Source organism: Seriola aureovittata, chromosome 14, assembly GCF_021018895.1.
Source record: "Seriola aureovittata isolate HTS-2021-v1 ecotype China chromosome 14, ASM2101889v1, whole genome shotgun sequence".
NCBI classification, from domain to species: domain Eukaryota; kingdom Metazoa; phylum Chordata; class Actinopteri; order Carangiformes; family Carangidae; genus Seriola; species Seriola aureovittata.
This window is the reverse complement of record NC_079377.1, coordinates 8,305,534-8,323,195: the sequence shown is the minus strand read 5'-3', so window position 1 is coordinate 8,323,195 and position 17,662 is coordinate 8,305,534. Positions and strand designations below refer to the sequence as shown.

Genomic DNA, 17,662 nt, shown 5'->3' with positions numbered 1-17,662 from the left:
AGGGTGTGGCCCAGATGGTCATGAATATGGAAACGGAGTAGCCTCCGAGCTCAAGCCAACTCTGATGTCTCAGGGTATTTTCAGAGAATGTTTTGTGTTTGCTGAAAGTTTTCCAGCAAACAACAAGAAGAAAAAAGTGGCATCTTTATGAACCTGTGCAGTTTATTTGAATCTCGGTCCAGTTGGGCAGCTAACAGATAAAACCACACTGGGCAGGTGGCTTAAAGGACAAACTGTCCTCTCTCATGTTAGTGATGAGATGAATAGGAAACAAGAAAAGATTTGCTTCTCTTAAGGATGCCTTAAGCCAAAGATTTGTGATGTAATTGAACGACATGGAAAATGGATTTTGTGGTATGCCATCTATAAATATAACTAGAAACAATAATAGTAGAAAGTGAAATATCACTGAATGTTAAGAATTTGGATAGATACCACTGGGAGTAAGTTAAAAATCAAAGTGTTTTTATGATTTGAATGCACTGACCCTTTAATCCAGTTTGTCAGTTGATATTTAACTAAACAGTGAAAGGACAAAGTTTAGCAGGAATAGTCACATGAGAGACTGGATGTGAGTCATCTTCAATGTAGGCCAGAGGTGAACTAGCTGGAATTCACTGTGTGTGGAGTAAATGATGTCATCCTGTCTAAGACAACAGCAGCGTTAAGCTTAAAAAAAAAATAATTTGGAGTTTAAAATCATCATCATTTCTCAACATCTGACGCAGCTGTATCATTACTAGCCTTTCTCATTCTTCATTGTTGATGCTTGGTTGTGCTTTTTATATTTTTTGTTTCCTTTAAATTCATTCATTCTGTGGTCACTTTTGAGTTATATTTTGCTTTCATTTTTTGCTGTCTGATCAGTGGCTCACACCACTCTGGCAGTCCCCTGGCCCGCGGGGCCAGATACTGTATGTCCGCTGACTCCTCCAAGGTGTACACCATCCCCCAGACCAGCAGTTCAGGGCCAGGGCCAGAGCCAGAGCCAGAGCCAGAGCCGGGGCCCAGCTCAGAGGCCTGTGGACAGACACGGCCCGAGCCCAGTTGCAAACTCCCAGTGGGCATGAAGACGACTGGTGGTGGTGGTGATGATGATGATGATGAAGCCCACAGCACTGAGGGACCTCCCAACATTTCAGAGTGTGGGTGAGTGTGTGTGTGAGAAAGAAAGCAAGAGAGAGCCTGTATGAGAACTTCACCAAATATGCTCTTATACCACAGAAAACATAAAAGAGTTAGTACAGCTTGGTTCACATGATTCGCATTAAGTTCAGCGCTAGCTATCATTCAGAGCTAGATGACACATTTGATCTTGCTAACTTGACTCATCACCACTGTTTTTGTCACTATAGAGCTGTTTCCTCCCAGACTTACAACTGCACTTGTGCCAGGCTCATTCCAATACAAGTATCCCCCCATCAGCCCACCCAGTGTGCATAAACTGGCCCTGATTGAAGCCGACAGCCACAAAATAAATAAGCTCAATGAAGCTGTGGACATAATACACTTGGCACATGTCATTTGTGGTTATTGATCTTTCCGTGAAGCCGGGTCCCTGTGGACTGCCAGGCTGAGCTTCTACCAGATCAGCAGCTCTGCTGGGATCCAAGCAACAATCCACAGACAGCAACACACTGTTGTCGCACATGCAGCTTATGGACACCAGCCGCAGTATAGCTTGTAGAAATATTGCAAAGGAAGAGTATACTCTGCTCAGACTTTATATGAGCAGTGACGACTGACCGTATCTGGCTGATGATTAAATGGTTTGCTGTAGGAAACAGAGCAGCCATTGATGGTGAAATTGAAACCGAGCTTTGATGGTGTGAGTGTAGATGTGTGTGTGTGTGTGCTTGTGTGAAAGTGTTTGCGTGCCGGCTCGGGGCATATTTTGGAGGAAAGAATGTGAGATTTGCTCAGGAAGAAACCCCTCTGCTCTAGCTCCCAAGTAATTTCATTTAGGCTGTGAAATTTGCCACTTAAGGGCTGTGTGATTGATCGCATGCACTGAAGTCATCTTCTGCCAACTTATGAAAAAGCTCTGTAATTCAGTTATCCTCCTCATTGTTTGTTTATATATTCCTACAGTTTTATTTCATCTTACATAACAGTGCCTCGTGATAAATGGCCTAATATTACTCACAGATATTGTTCTAACATAATGAAGTTTCTCTTCCCCCTTTCTAAAAAGTTTTCTCATTTGCTCTAACACTGTATGTAATGCAGGATGTGAAAAAATGCTCCTAACCCCCGGCTCTTTCTTTCTTGCTTCTGCTTCCTGTTCCAGAGGAGCGGAGAGCTTGTTAGCCTTCCTTCTCAAAATGCTGTCTGAGCGTTCAAGGTACACAGTCAAAGTCAACCCCGTGGCCCTGATCTGACCTAAGCCCACACCCCACTCCCCACACCTACCCTTCCCTTGTCCTGGACCACCACCCCACTCCTCTCTGATGTGCTGGTCCTGTCATGTTGCGCGTGCTGAGAGTGGAGGGCAACCAGCTGTGTGTCAGTGGCTGTGACATTTCTGCTGTATCTCCTACAGAATCTTACTGCTGTGAACTGTCCACCTGCCAGACCCTGATCCAACGTACCCTTTCTAGTCTTTCTAGTAATGATAAGTAATAAAAATGCGAGCATGCATGTGTGCTTACATCAACTACTTATCCCAGTTCATTCTAGAGGATATGAGGAGATCACATAATTAATCAAGCACAGATATATCATGTCATTTCATGCTGCTTCCCTCCTAAAATTAATAGTTAGTCTCTTCTGAACAACATATTCCTAAATCAGGAATGTTATAGTTACATGCACCCGCGTCACCCGTTTGATATGCCACCTCTTTCCACCTCGGCCGAGCCTTAACACATTAAACCTTTTTTTTTTTTTTGAGTTTCAGGCATTAAAAATGTGTATTTAAAACAGGTGGATGAGAACATACCTTCTTACTGTCACACCCATACTAAAGACCTGCTTAACAAAAAACTCCTATTTCACATTGTAGGCTTTTAATAGACGCTCCCTCACAGTAGAATAACCTTTAATTGCAAAGGTCAGGGCCTTAGCTTTTTTCCCAGTTTTCCCGTAATAATGGATCGATCATGTAAGAACAAATTGGAAAAGAGTCGAGATTCAGGGCGAAAAGAAGGGTTTTCCGTGCAGTTTTAACATCTAGTCGCGAGTAAACAGAGCTCAATAAACTGCACTTCTTTGTCTTAGAATAGAGTAATTGTTTTTGAACCAGAGATCTCATGGATCACTGAGAACGCATCTGGCAATCACACACGGACATTTGCAATACCCGTTTATGTATTTATGGCTCGGTTGCCATGGTGCCAAAAGCTTAAAACAGGGCAACTCTCAGCAAAAGTGTCTCTAGGTAACCATCGCAACGAGGCGGTCCCATCATCTCGCCATCTAGTGTATTCCCCCGTGGTCATGTAGCACAGTGCCAACAACACTCGATGTGTCATGCTCACAGGCTGCTCACCAAAAGCGGAGGTCTCACAGCCACACAACTTCAGCAGCCAGGTCGTCGCATCCTCCCTGCACTGCCTTGTCTCTGGATGTATTTCCTGCCCAAAACCCCCTTTTACCTTTCTTTTTACCTTCCACAGTGCTTGGCTGCGTTCTTCACAGTCTCTTTAATCGTGGGTTTGGCAGAGTGAGATGGGACAGAGTGTGATTGCAAATAAGTTTTCCTCCCTAGCTCCCTCTCCAACCCTGTTACCCCACAATCACCTAACCAGCATGGAGCAGGGAGGCACCTGATGTTGGCATGCTAAGAAGGATCCACCTGAACCCTTTGTGTGATACTGACATTGTTTTCTAAATAGCTGGAGCCACCAGTCCTTTCAACCCAAGCTGCGATGGCTCAAGGCTTCCCTTGCAGTATGTGGCTCGTGTGACCCTTCTGACGAGCTCTGCTCTTCTATCCCTTCTGTATTGTTCACAGGCAGCTGTACGCACAGGAGGCTGCCTGCCGGCTCCAGGCTGGTGAGCGGGATGGAAAATCACTGCAGAGGCTTTCGAAAGAAGAATACCTTAAAATGATGCTGCCCGACAGCCCTCCAGGAGAAGACAGGAGTCGGAAGGTGAGGTCATTGTGGTTGACTGACTAACTCAGCTCCAAATTACATGATGTTGTGATGTTTTTTTTAACACACAGATAAAAATAACCTGTTGAAACTGTGAAGTAATGATTGATAGCATAATTACATGACATTGTAAGGCTATACTGCAACCCCAAAGGCTATTTTCTCACACTGACTTAACAGCCGTCATACATACTAGGCCAGAACCAGAGCAGATCCCAGCACCTCTTGCTGGGAGGCAAGTAAAAAGCAGGACAAACATCTGCTGCCTATCAGCTGGCTCCTTAGTACCACAGCTGCTAGTACTTGGGTTCTATCATACACCTGATGCAAAGCAGTGCAAAGTTCAACATAAGTGTCTTTGCTGGTTTCAGACTAAAGCAGTTGTCATTTTCCCGTCCAGTGCTCTCATTGTTTAAATAGCAAATACACTTGTGGCCATCTGAGTGCACCATGGGCTTGATGGTCTTAAAGTGAGCTGTGGTCAGGCGAGTTATTGGCCATTGCTATCTTGGCAGTGGAAAGCGATTGTGCGATTAACAAACAAAAACCTGGTCTGAAGTCAATGGAGCAGTATTTCACTGTTATTTTAAGGGCACATTATCAAGAGCGTAATATGCACGAGCCTACATCGTCAGGTGCACAATGTGTGTGTGCGTGTAGAGTGTATAGAGTGTGCTGAAAATGCACTTCAGATGTTTTTATTTGTCAGGGGGAACGTTACAATACAGCAGATTAATTTGTCCAGTTTCATAACGAATTGAAAATTTATATATAACATAAAAGATGTCTAACATTGTGATTTGCGCCGTTCCTTCATTGTAGAGCTGTGCACATGCCAGGACTGGGCTCACTGGTCGGTAACAATATGTAATCAACTCGCCACAAAGTGAATCTAATTCTGTGTTAAACTCTGATGGCACTCTGATTGGTTTATTGCATGTTATGCCCAAAACACTCCCTTTTGGACTTGGCACAGCAACCGTTTTTTCCACCGTTAAAATAGCAAAAGTGATATGGACATGCTCTAAATGCACTTGTGCTTTGTACTGTTAAAATAGAGCCCCTTGTCTCTCTCAACACTAGACCGTGGCAGTCCCCACTGACTGGCACAGGGTGTTTAATTTAATTTATATCGGGGACTGAGTTTGCTCAGTCGGGATGTCATGGATTAAAGGCAGGAAGTTGAAGAGAGTGCATCGATGTTTGATGTTCCCGGATCCTGCAGACTCTATTAATTGCATCTTGAGTTCCCTGCGCCGTCCCCTATCCATTATCTACCAGGAAGGGACCCTGGAGACATACAAATGGGTTATTTTTTCATCCCTTGTGAATACAAAAATGTCCTCTGGCACAGACCGGCCTTGTCTGTCACATGAAGCAGCTCAGTGCACTGATTAGTTTGTCTTGTTGTCGTTGTTGTCATGCACTAGCCTTACAGGAAAGTAAATGTGGTACTTACAAGAGAATAGGCAGCGTCAGCAACTGTAAAATGAAAAGCAGGTGTATCAGGCCTGCACTGTGATTTCCTTTCATTTGGTTCTATCTTGTTTCCCGCAGAGAAGGAAAGTAACCAGTAGAAAGGTGCACAGTGCTGCCTGTTGAATTCAAAGAGGAGTATGGTCTTTGTTGTAATCTCACTCTCCTGTCTGATTCAGTTCAATAATACAGTGTGTGGAAAAGCAATCTGGGAGAGAGATGCATGAGAGAAAGCACAAAGCCAGACACTCCAAGCATATACACATCTGATCCCAATGAACACATACTGTTCTTTTGCAGGAGCAGCTTCACAGGGCCTGTATGTTTTCAATCATCAGCTGGCACGTTAAGGAATCAAATTACAGTAATGACAATGTTGGAAACATCATTGATTTATTTCTGATTTAATACAATCTGACTTGCTTAATCTCCTAAGTAATTAAACGGAGTATACGGTAAAGGTTAATGCATGTGTCACTTCTGGTAGTCATCCAGTGCCATTCTTTGTGTGGGTGAGCAGGTGCGGAAAGATTTTCCTTGCCAGGCGAGGTGGCCGCTGGGACGCCCTTCCACAGACAGACAGACTATTGTGTGGCTGACGTAAAGGAAAGGCCGTTCACAGCTTATTCTCCCACAGCGTTCCTCTTTTGAACCTCCTGTGGGAAAGAAAAAAGCTTTTGAATAGATGGTTGTCCAACACATCCTCCCAAGTGGCACGTCAAAGGCTTCCAAGGCTGGTTGTTGTCTTTGTCCGGCTTGGGCAGTGAGGAAAAGTTACGGAAATCAGGAAAAATCTAGGTGGATGTGTCACTGCTGCCTTGACTGATAAGAGCGTTGCTGTTGTACAAATGAATCCGCACACACTGTAGCCCAAATCAGGCTGAGTCTGTTGCGAGTCTGAATTTAGACACACTGAAATAGTCAGTAATTTTACAGGTTTGATTAATACAATATTTTGTGCTTAATGTGCACAGCAGGCTCAGTTTAGCAGTGCCAAGATGTTTTCAGAGAGCCTGACGTGGTGCTGTAGATGTAATAAATAGATGGCTTCTGAGAAAACATTAAGCCCTATTGCAAATGGTTTCATTTGCCGTGACTCCATTTATTGCAGCTCTAAATCTCTGCTATTTTTGCTTTATATAGCGAGCAGCAAATCCTGTTTAAAGTTGTTTTGATGAGCAAGAACCTTACAGGGTCTAATCTTGTAAAGTTGGGTGGGAAAACTTGCAATAAGAGAGGGACAACCTTGTTAAGTCAAAGCCTCTGATATGTTCTTTGCAGGCTGCATGTGTGTGCTGCTTTGAATTCCAGTACATATCTCCACTTTAAAGACGTACGAGATGTTTCTTAAATTCTCACCATGGGATTTGTGGGGGGATCGGGCTTTGAAATGGAGATGGCTGGGTGTTGGCTTGCGGAGATACCAGTGTAGTGTTGGTTACAGCTGGGAAGCCAAAGGCAGACATTTACCCATCTGGCCAACTGCCCCGCATATCATTTGTGGCTACTTTTGATGTCACTCCTGCCATATTTATGTAAGCTAAACGGGACAATGATGGATGGGATTGGTGTTTGTGGTTTTGTGTGTTTAAACAGGAGATCCTCTGTCAAAATTCTGGCCACAGCCATGAAACTCTAGTATCTCTGCAGTTGTATACTGTGTTATTCTCCTCTGTGTGCAGAAGACATCCCCTCAGGACGGTACTATTCAAGCCCTCACAGCTTTTCTGATTGGCCAGCCTCCCCTTGTAGTTCTCTTTTGACCTCTGCATTGTCTTGCATTGGTTCCCTCCTATTCTAGAGACAATGCACGAAGCAGTTAGTACTTTATACCTGCAGCTTCGCTAAATTGTGTTCATTTATTTGTTTGTTATTTTATTGGCAGCTGTAGGATTTTCAGAAGGAGAACTACAAATTCTCTTCAGGACACATTTTGATAGACTAGTGTTCACAACATATCACATTCTTTTATATCTGGATAATTTTTATCCCTTGCCTGCGGCTTGACTAAATGTGGTCGTGCTCGTCCTCATAATATAATCTGCCATTGCATTTGAAAAAGTTGCTTTGCACCAATCCTCTTTTAGCCAGTGTTTTCCTGTAAGTAGGGACTCTGGTATTCTTTATGTTTGTGTTTGTATCTTAAATCAAATGCAAATACATCTCTGGATTGTCTGTCAATGCATCAAAAAAAAACTTTCTCTTCCATCTTGTACTGTGGCAGCTACACTGAGTCTTGGCTGCTTTCTGTAGCGCCTCACATTAAGCTCAGTGACTACTGGCTGCCTCGGCGCAGTGACCTCTGTCACCACCTCCACAAGCCCTGTCCCCTGTTTTTCCCACTCTGCCAGACACTCTCCAGCTGTGCTCAATCCATCTGCATTTTCCTGAGAGCAAAGACTGTAATTGATTCCTGACACTGCTCCCTGATGTTCCCTCCTTACCCACCCAGCTGCCCGCTCGTGTAAACCTGCTGTGCCGAGGAAAGGCAGGGAAGGTGCAGACAGGGGGCCATTGCTGGGGGTTTGGAGGCCAGTCAGCTCTGTGCTCTGTATTGTGGTGAGGTAATTTTGTTCTCCTTTTTCCTTCTCTCAGGTTTCAGCAGTGGGCAGTTTATCACCGAGACGCTCATTATACCGGACGCTGTCGGACGAAAGTGTGTGTAGTAATCGGAAGGGTTCGTCCTACACCAGCTCACACAGCTCCATGCTGGACCAAGCCATGCCTAACGACATCCTCTTCAGCACCACCCCACCTTACCACAGCACATTGCCTCCTCGTATGATCCACAACCAGGGAGCATCCAACCTAAGAAGTAAGTACATATGACATACACACAACTAGGCTAGCTGGTGCAAAGAAAAATCTCAAAAATGTGCACAGTACTTGACTTGAGCTACGCCCACACTACTACGTTTTCATTTTAAAACAAAAACAAAGCGTTTTAGTCTGTATCAGAAATAATGATAAAAAAAATAATAATAATAATTGTCAATACTAACACTAGAAAACACATATCACATGACCATTCAGGTACACTGGGCATGCATATGCCGGTGTAAACAAGAAGCAGATTGTCTGGTCTGCAGTTGGTTGCTTAGTTGCAGAAAATACTATGAATGAGGAGCAGCAATGGCTAAAACTAAGACTGGAAATGTCTTTGCTTGGACCACCGCCATTGTACAAGTGTGGAAAGTAACACATGGGTGTAAGGCAGCCATGGCAGTGGAAAACATAGATTGGGAGACGTGGTTTTCTTCCACAAAAGGGTCACGTGATTGGAGCCTGACGAATCAGAGAAGACCCAATCAAGAATCAAAAAAGAAGTCGTTTCAAAAAATCTTTGCTATTAAAACGCGACCCCGCAGTTTTCAAAACTGTGGGGCCAGCGGGGTTTCCAAAAGTCTCCGTTTGCTCAAAAACTCTGGAGTAGCGTGGACGCCAGGTGTAAAGTGATTCGTTTTAAAACCAAAACATATTGGTGTGGATGTAGAAGTGACCAAAGATGCTGCAGAGAAGCTGCTTTATAGAAAAGAAACAGAACTCTGATCTGTCAAAAACGCCTCTTTGAGACAGGAAGGCTGATATAGACTTTCTCTGCGTGTTGCTCTTGGATTATCGTCCTTCTTCTCTGGCACCAGAAGAGCCAGCCACTTGTGTCCTACCAATATCATTAGAACAACCGGTACACACTCCAGCAACACTCCTCAATATAGCCAACTAATTTGAACTGGGTGAAGTGGTTTGCAACTTGCAAGGGGCCCACCGCTCCGTCTGCATTAAGCAGACACCTGTCACTTCTGGCCAGTATTCCCCTCTCTACTGTCCTCCCAGCGTCCACTGAATATGTATTAGCAGTGAGAGGTGATGTGTCCTGCCTGCACCGCTGCAGGTCTTTAAGATCTCTGACATGAACATGCCTATTTTTCCATCAGGAGTGTCACAATGTCTGTCATACATAATGTTTCATTCACTCATCAGTCCCTGCCTGCCTCCCCTGTCTGTCCCTCCTGTCTCATTTCCATACCGTTCCTCACCCGTCTCCAGCTACCGTCGTTAGATAGAAAATGGCTTTTGGAAAGATTTTTCTCTCTTTAGCCTCTTCTGGCTGTCAACCTGATGGATTCCTGATTGTTTTGAAGGGTAGTTGAGCACACAGGCTTACTGAAACAGCCCAATTTGGTAAACAGTGAATCACTCAAGCTCCAAGACGCTGGATAAATTGAAAGGAGAGTGTCAGCATCACCTCGAGCTCTCTCTGTCTCTTCTCTGCTTCTCCACTCATGTTTTTCTAAACGCCCCTCTGCAGAAGGGGAGCTTGTTTATTGCATTCCCTGTCTTTCAGGGCCGAGAGGGAGGGAGGGTGGCAGAGACAGAGGGGAGGGAAAGGAGATATTGATTGAAACATGAAGACATTCACTTAGACAAGTCATTTATCACCCCTCAGACAGCGAATTGCGAGTGCTATGCAGAGAAGGTGTTTTAATGTGATGCTAGCCTATCATGCTGTCACACTGGTACAAAACTATTCTTCTCAAAGTTTAATTGTTTACAACCTTCAGGAGGATTTCTTATACAGACACATTCGATTAGAGTTGGCCTTAGCTGAAGGTATGATTGGATAGGAGCAACTTTAGTGAGCGTTGACAAGCTAGGTGTTTTGATGTGTAGGGCTTGAGTTAGGTAAATATCATCTCTTGTAGCAACGATGACTAGTCCAACTAAAACCCCTGCGTTACCCCCTCTAAGCCCCTCCATTCTCCCAACCCCTCTTGTCTGAGGTAAACTGATGGGCGACTCAGATTAGCCCCAAACCCAGGCCAGACACTGATCGGAGTGCCTGCCTGTCTCTGCAGATGAGTTTTGGTTCTCTGACGGCTCCTTGGCGGACAGGTCCAAGTTCAGCGACCCGGGCCTCATGCCCCTCCCAGACACAGCCTCAGGCCTGGACTGGTCCCACCTGGTTGACGCAGCACGAGCCTTTGAAGGTAACCAACCTGGCTGAAGCTGCTGGCACCTTGTGCAACCTCCCCCCCCTCACCCCCCTCCTCCCCCCTGGCTGCTTAGCACGTGTGTGTGCGTGTGTGTGTGTCTGTAATCTGCAAGTGCTCGCTGGCTTGCATGTGTAGGTTTGTGTGCTCTGTGTGTTTGTGTTTCTTCTAGTGTCTCCTTAGTGCTGTAGGAGGTGACTATTGGGAATCTTTCAGCTTTTTGCGCCTTTTGCTCTGAGACCCATTGTGATTCCCATCAAGCACTATAACTTGGAAAAATGAGCCATCATTTCTCAGCCCAGACATGGAGCCAATTTTCTCACCATGAAGCCAGCAAGTCACCACTCAGGGAGAGCTCTTACAGTGATGCCTTTTACTATTAAGCTCTTGGGTTTAGAGTTCGGGGTAATTTCAGTTCCTCTTTTGGCTTTTTGTCCGTAAAATCTGAATATGGTCCACTGAAAATGTTGGGGTTTTTTTCTTCTACAAAATGAAGACAGACATTTCATCTGGCCCAAAGCGGAAGATTCTCTCCTTAGAACCAGAAAACGCAATTTTTTCGGATGGACTGTTGTTTCTTATGATCTGTCTGAATGGCTGCTTTAGAGTATTTGTGGGTTTTGTGTGATATAGGAATTCAGTACTCGTATAAATTCATGAGGACAACATGAATGTTTGTTCCTATCAACACTGAAAGCTGTCATTTTTACTCAGCCTCACCACTTCATGGTCAGCATCATCACCGTTCATTTTTTTCCTAGTTTAAGTACATTTTTTGACCTCTCTCATGCCAGTGTATTCCCCATCTATCACGGAAACTCTTAACATGCCACGAGTTTCTTTCCACTTGAACTCCGTCTGACCCCGAGACCAGTGAGCAGGCAACGTAGCATGTGACCATTCATTTGTCATAATTAATGAATCCTCTGTAGAGTTTCTTCTGTGATGCATTTATTGCTGCATAGCCCGCAGCATATCATTTAATAAGAGCGGAATCAGTGGAGATGATGCAGAGTCTGACTGGCAGCAAGAAGGCAGTTGTCACGGCAGCCCGACTGGCCCAGAAAAGCGCTGTGTAAGCTGGAGTCTTGTTGCTGAGCAGAAAGTGGCTCCGGGCTGCCATTGTGCCATGTCTGTTTAACCAGCTCTGTTTAGAGCCAGGGGATGTGAGGTTGGCAGAGATGTAAAGCATATATGGCCTTGATAACCTTAGTTATGTAGATCCTGAGAGACTGCTCTTACTCATGATGCAAAAAGACAGTTTGAATTGGCTTGAAGCATCCACACTTTTGAAAGTAGAATCAGATGGAAGCAACAGCCAGGCTTTCGGTACAATAACTGAAAGCTTGCGTTGTCAACAACTGGATATGTTTTATTATTCCCTCACAAATAAATACAGCACAGTATGTTCACTCACATCGACGGTCGTGTTTTCCCTTCAGTGTAATCTGCTTTTGTTAGATTTTTTTTTTTTAGCCGTTTGTCCACTAAATCTGTGAACACACCAGGTCACGCAAAAAAAAAATGACAAGCTGCTTTTCTGTGCCCGTCACTGCTTTCCTCGAAGTCTTTAATCTTTCTGATGCAGCCATCGAATATGAGGAAAATGTTCATTCATATGTAAATGAAAGCTTGGTCTCCCTCTTCCTGCCTCGTCTGAACAACCAACTCTGGGCTCCATCAGCTTTTGTCTTGGAGTGGATTAGCTTTCATTTGGGGGCTAAATTAATGGAAGGGTTTCCTTAATCTTTTCTATGAATATGCAGATCCTCCTATCTTTAGTCTCAGACCAAAGGCTTGAGAGAGAGTGATTTCTAAAGAAAAGAGCATTACGCCTCAAAACTGAGCAGTCCCTAAGCGTAACATGCCAAGTTTGGGTTTTCCATGGGGCTTTGAGCAAGCTTAAGGGCCTGATATGGTAAAACAAGCATGACTGGTGGCTTACATCTCTCTGGGATTCAGCCCATTATGAGCCAAACAGCTGTCGGAGGAAACTCAGAGGGGTGAGGGCACTGGAGCAACCCCCAAGGGACTTACTTTATCTGTGATAGTCAAAAAATGCTCTGTTTACCACCTTGTTCCTTATTGTCAGACTATAGATCTCTTAGTATGGGAGGACTGCCCTTCGTGGCTTCAACCAGAACCATTCATTCATATAAAGCATGAATGAATCAGCCCATCCTGTCAGGAAGGTTGTTGTTGTGTTGTTCTGCTCTATCTTAGCTGCATGTTTACACCACCAAATGCACTGCTGAACACACTTCCTGTCCCTTGATGTGAGGGGCAGATTATGACCTGTTACGTCACCTGTTCTGTCTCCAGACCAGCGCGTGGCGTCTTTCTGCACCATGACGGACATGCAGCGGGCCGAGGCTTTGCAGATCTCCAGAGAGCTGACCAGACGGGTGGTGGAGGCGGAGGGAGCAGCGCTGGATGCAGAGTAGGCTTTACTGACAAACACAAACACACAAGCACCAATGCTTCAGTGTCAAGTGAATAATTGACTAATTGACTTCACTCAACCCGCGTCCCCAAATAGTGATTGTCCAATCATAGCTTAGCAACCGTTCCTAGGCACAGCAGGCGTGTGAAGAAGCTTTTTCCACATGATGAAGCGGTGTGCATGAAACTTTTAATAAGAGCATTATCCCTACAGTTTGGCAGATGGTGTATTATCACCTTTACAAAGCCAAAAACTCAAGGACAATTGTGTGAGCTGTGGGTTAAACCGTCATGCTAGCTTACTAAGTACAGAAAAATATCTGTGCAGGGCTGCAACATCCACTGCATGGGAACCATGGTGTTGTGAATGCTGTGTGAGGAGAGAAAATTAGGCAGAGCAACAGCAGCTAAAGGGCGCAGGCCTGAACCAACTGTCCATTATCAGCCTCTGTGTCCTGGTAGAAGGTGTCATTGTGTTTTATTTATGTGATAAATGAGTCATTCTTGAATCCTAACAACATCCTATGTTGTCCTCCCCGACAGCAGTTCCCCCTCCACACTAACTGGCAAAGTCAACCAGTTGGAGGTTATCCTCAGGCAGCTGCAGCATGACCTCAGGAAGGTGAGTTCACATATATCAAACCAATTTCTTGATTATGTTTTCATCACCTTTGTGCACCCCTTCTCCACGTCAGCGAACAGTGCATGTCTGTGACACATAGCCCAGGAGAATAGACATTGAGTAATGGGTGCCCCGAGGTCTGTGTAATACAAACTAGTCCACTTAATTCAATATCCTGTTTCCTTTCCTTATTGTGTCCCAGCCCAACACTTCCCCCACCCCCACTAATGTGCTTAAAATGGAGAGAGGAAATGCACTTTTGTCGAGGCAGAGAAATAGCTGCTTTGCCATTTTAATGCCTCCCATTTACACAGCGCTGACGAAAGACGGATGTTCTTGTAATAGTGGGGGCTTTTATCAGCCTCTTTTGTATCCATTTGTTTTTGCTTCATGTCCTGGTGTTGATTTTGTGTGTGTGTGTGTGTGCGTGATCGTTTGTGTGTTTCTGTGTTCAGGAGAAAGAGGATAAGGCGATGTTGCAGGAGGAGGTGCAACACCTGAGGCAGGATAACATGCGACTGCAGGAGGAAAGCCAGACAGCGGCGGCTCAGCTCAGGAAGTTCACGGAGTGGTTCTTTCACACCATCGATAAGAAACCTTGAGCGAGAAAGAGAGAGAGCGAGAGAGAGAGAGAGAGAGAGAGACCTGCAGAAAGAGAGGGAGAGAGCGCGTGAGATGGCCTTCACTCCTCCTGGGCACCCATTCAACTCCTACTTAAGACTCCCAGATGATCCACAGGCAAACAAACTTTAAAACAAACCATTAGCGGCCCACAGAGTAATCAAGACTCTTTAAAAAAGCCCCTGCTTTGGAGACTGTCATGCAGCCCCGTGTGGAGAGACTTGAAACCCTGATCTGGACCTTAGTTTTGGGATCCTCCTCCGTCTGAAGTGCGAGGCTGTTTCTGACGTTAACGGTTTCTCCACATCGGCAAACAAGACTCTTGGGAAACTTCCTGGAGAGGAATTGAGAAAGGCAAACCCCGGGGCCCCGCCCGAGTCCCTGGGATCTTCTTACAGTAGTGGAATGTAAAGCTCATTTACTGTAGTCAACATATAGTCTACCTACATATGTCACGTCAGCCTACTGTACTGTATACTCAGCTGTACTGTATCGTACTGCGCACACTGTCACACAGCTGTTTCTGTGCCGGCCTTCACGGACACAGGAAAGTAGAGAGGGTGAGGCGAGGGGGGAGGAGGGGAGGAATGTACTGGACATAATGAAGTGGTACTTACTGTCTGCTTGCACCAAGAGGAATCCACATGTGGCGGTCTTGAAACGTACCGTGGGGGGAAAAATGAATGTAGCTCAACTGAGACCCTTTTGTTTTCTCTGGATTTTCTGATTCCCAAAGTCACAAAAGTTTCAAGGTTTGATGTTCTGGGCCATTTTTCTTTGAATTAATTCCACTTTTGCTTTTCCTCAGTGTTGTAATCGTAGAGGTCACATGGCAGTAAATTTGATGTTTGAAGGTGCTTTTCCCTACACACATGTTTGTCAGTAGTTTCCATTCACTGTCACGATGTCCTAGCAATAACAAAGTGGTAGTTATGAAACTGTGTTTAAAAGAAAAAACAACAAAAAAATAGAAGTTAGCACAAACGTGAAGAGTTCCTGTTGAGCAGCAGTTGTATTTGACATGTATTTATAAAACAGGAAGAGACTGTGCCTAAAACTCTTGGTTGTAAATGGATTGTTTCTCTTTGCTTTTAGTTGTCTTTTATAAACACATGCCTTGTCTGTGGCTCACTGATATAAAATCATGTGTATGGAAGTTTGTGTGAGTGTGTGTGTGAGTGTGTGTGTGTGCGTGTGTGTGTGTGTGTGTGTGTAGTTTATCACAGTAAAATGTGTTCTTATGCAGTGGTTTCTAGAGCATTAGAGCAAGCGCCAGTGAACCACACTTACAATGCCAAATGTGTTTATTTCTGTACATATCTGCCACAGAAGTGTCTTGTATTTAACACTATTATTTAAGCTTATTTAACCTAAAGTTGTTTATTTTATTAAGGGTATTTGTTTTGATTTTTTTCTGCACTAAGGAGAGATAAAGCTCTGTGTATGTTGTAAAGTGTGTAGCTTGCCAGGGCAAAAAAAAAATATATATTTAAATATATAAATGATGATTTTGGAGATTCCAACATTTGGATGCTGCTAGATTACAGTTTGCTGGTTTGTATGCTTTTAAAAAATGTCTCTCTCCATAAACTGTCTCATCCCTGGTGGGATACTGGTCGCTTTTTTGTTTTTGTTCTATTTTTTGCTTTTGTTTTGATTTTTTGTTTTTTAAAATAAATGTAGTTGTAAAAATAAGTCATTTAGCGGTCTTTATTTTGTCACATTTTTCCAAACAGCCATAATAAATAAGTTTAGTACGCTAGCTCCCAGTGGTGCGAGGATGAGTTCATATTTTGTCTCAAACAAATAGTTCGACATTTTGGTAAATATGACAGAAATGCTTGTTTTTCTTTGCACAGAGCTAGGCTAACTGTTTCCAGTCTTTATGCTACACTAAGCTAATCGTTTCTAGCTTTATATTTGTCGTGCAGACGAAAGAGTGGTATCAATCTTCTCATCCAACCCAAAGCAAATAAGCACATTCCCAAAAAATGTCAAACTAGCTGTTTAATACAGCACTTATATGCCTGTATCTACACTGAGAGAGTTAACTGGCAGCTGTAACTTTATCTCCTCTCCTCACAGGCTGTGAAGTTAAACCTCCCAAATGCATTTGTAATGTAAGAGATCCACAGTCTGTGCAAAAATGAATTCCTTTAATCAGTCAAATGAAGTGGGTATCTTCAAAGTTAGAGTCTTTTGAGTGTGCAATTCCATTTTTGTGTTATTATCCCTCCACCTCAGTTGAGCAAGAAACACTGTCCAGGGAAACTCAGAGGAAATTTTGCACAGTCTGGTCTGCACATTTCGATGAATTCCTACATGCAGCCAACCTTTCAAGTGAACTGTATTTCCAAATGCATCAGCTGAAGATCAGGGAAAAAAAAGAAAGAACATAATGTTGATAGATGTAAAAGTTGCAGATATTTTGACAGAAAGACCTCAAAACCTCAGATTTGGACTCCACTAAAAGCATCATAAAAATAATACATCAGCATCTAAGTGACCTTAGATGTACTGGGAAGACTCACCAGAGCAACATAAGTAAAAAAGCTTTGACAGGAGAGTTTGTGCACGAAGATGGACCGAAAGCCGAGTGTTTGCCCTCATCAGCCATCTGATGCCTGTTCTCCAGACGAGAGACAAAGAGCTAATTTTGAACAATACATTTGTTGAGCTCCCGCAGGAGACAACAAAGATAACAATCCTTTCTATGAGACTTTTTTATCCTCTATTTTGTAAACAGCAGGTGTGCTAAGACTTTCGAATGGAAACATGAAACCATAATGTGTTTGTGACTTGATTCCCTGTGAGTTGCTGTGCTTTAAATAAATGACAGATGTTGCTTTCACCGCGGGGACGGCAAAGGACTCACTGAATAATTAATCATAAGTCTTTTTGGGTGCGGAGAGAAAAACAATTAAATTTGTTTGCTACTTTCCTGCATAAACCTCCAGCCCAGCTGCTGGAGTGTGGTCCAATCTATCACGTCCTCTAGGGGCTGGTGGTTGTGCAGCTGCATTGGATTGTGGGTCGAGCTGTGCTGGCTATGTCCTTTTTAGGTTGTTCATCCCATTCTTATGAACACGATATGTCGCGAACGCCTTGAGGGGATTTCTCTTTAAATTTGGCAAAAAATGTTCATTTGGATTCAAAGATGAACTGATAAGAATTTATCAGTTCATCTTTGAGTTCGAAGGTCAAAGTCACAGTGACCTCACAAAACTGGTCTTTGTCCATTACTCAAGAATTCATGCACTAATTATGACAAATTTTCAGACAAATGTCTAATAGGATAAAATGATGAAGTGAAGACATTTTATATCCAAAAGGTCATAGGTCAACTTCACTGTGACATCATCATGTTCCCGAAACAAAAGGAGAGATTGTGACCATATTTCCTGCAATTTGAC

The 17,662-nt window shown here is 43.9% G+C and overlaps 1 protein-coding gene across 6 annotated transcripts in view; it reads left to right on the top strand.

The window, feature by feature from the left end:
- Positions 1-15,985, top strand: part of LOC130181345 (signal-induced proliferation-associated 1-like protein 2) — an 80,699-nt gene extending 64,714 nt beyond the window's left edge. For 2 of the 6 annotated variants that reach the window (XM_056395478.1, XM_056395477.1), the window contains exons 15-21: positions 868-1,149; positions 3,956-4,094; positions 8,169-8,388; positions 10,430-10,561; positions 12,887-13,004; positions 13,550-13,628; positions 14,084-15,984. In XM_056395478.1, coding sequence (XP_056251453.1) covers positions 868-1,149; positions 3,956-4,094; positions 8,169-8,388; positions 10,430-10,561; positions 12,887-13,004; positions 13,550-13,628; positions 14,084-14,230 — 1,117 coding nt within the window. In that variant the 3' untranslated portion in view covers positions 14,231-15,984. Of the gene's footprint in view, positions 1-867; positions 1,150-3,955; positions 4,095-8,168; positions 8,389-10,429; positions 10,562-12,886; positions 13,005-13,549; positions 13,629-14,083 lie in introns of all 6 variants that reach the window. The other 4 variants (XM_056395479.1, XM_056395481.1, XM_056395480.1 and 1 more) reach the window with 4 other exon arrangements.
- The last annotated feature ends 1,677 nt before the right edge of the window (positions 15,986-17,662 follow it).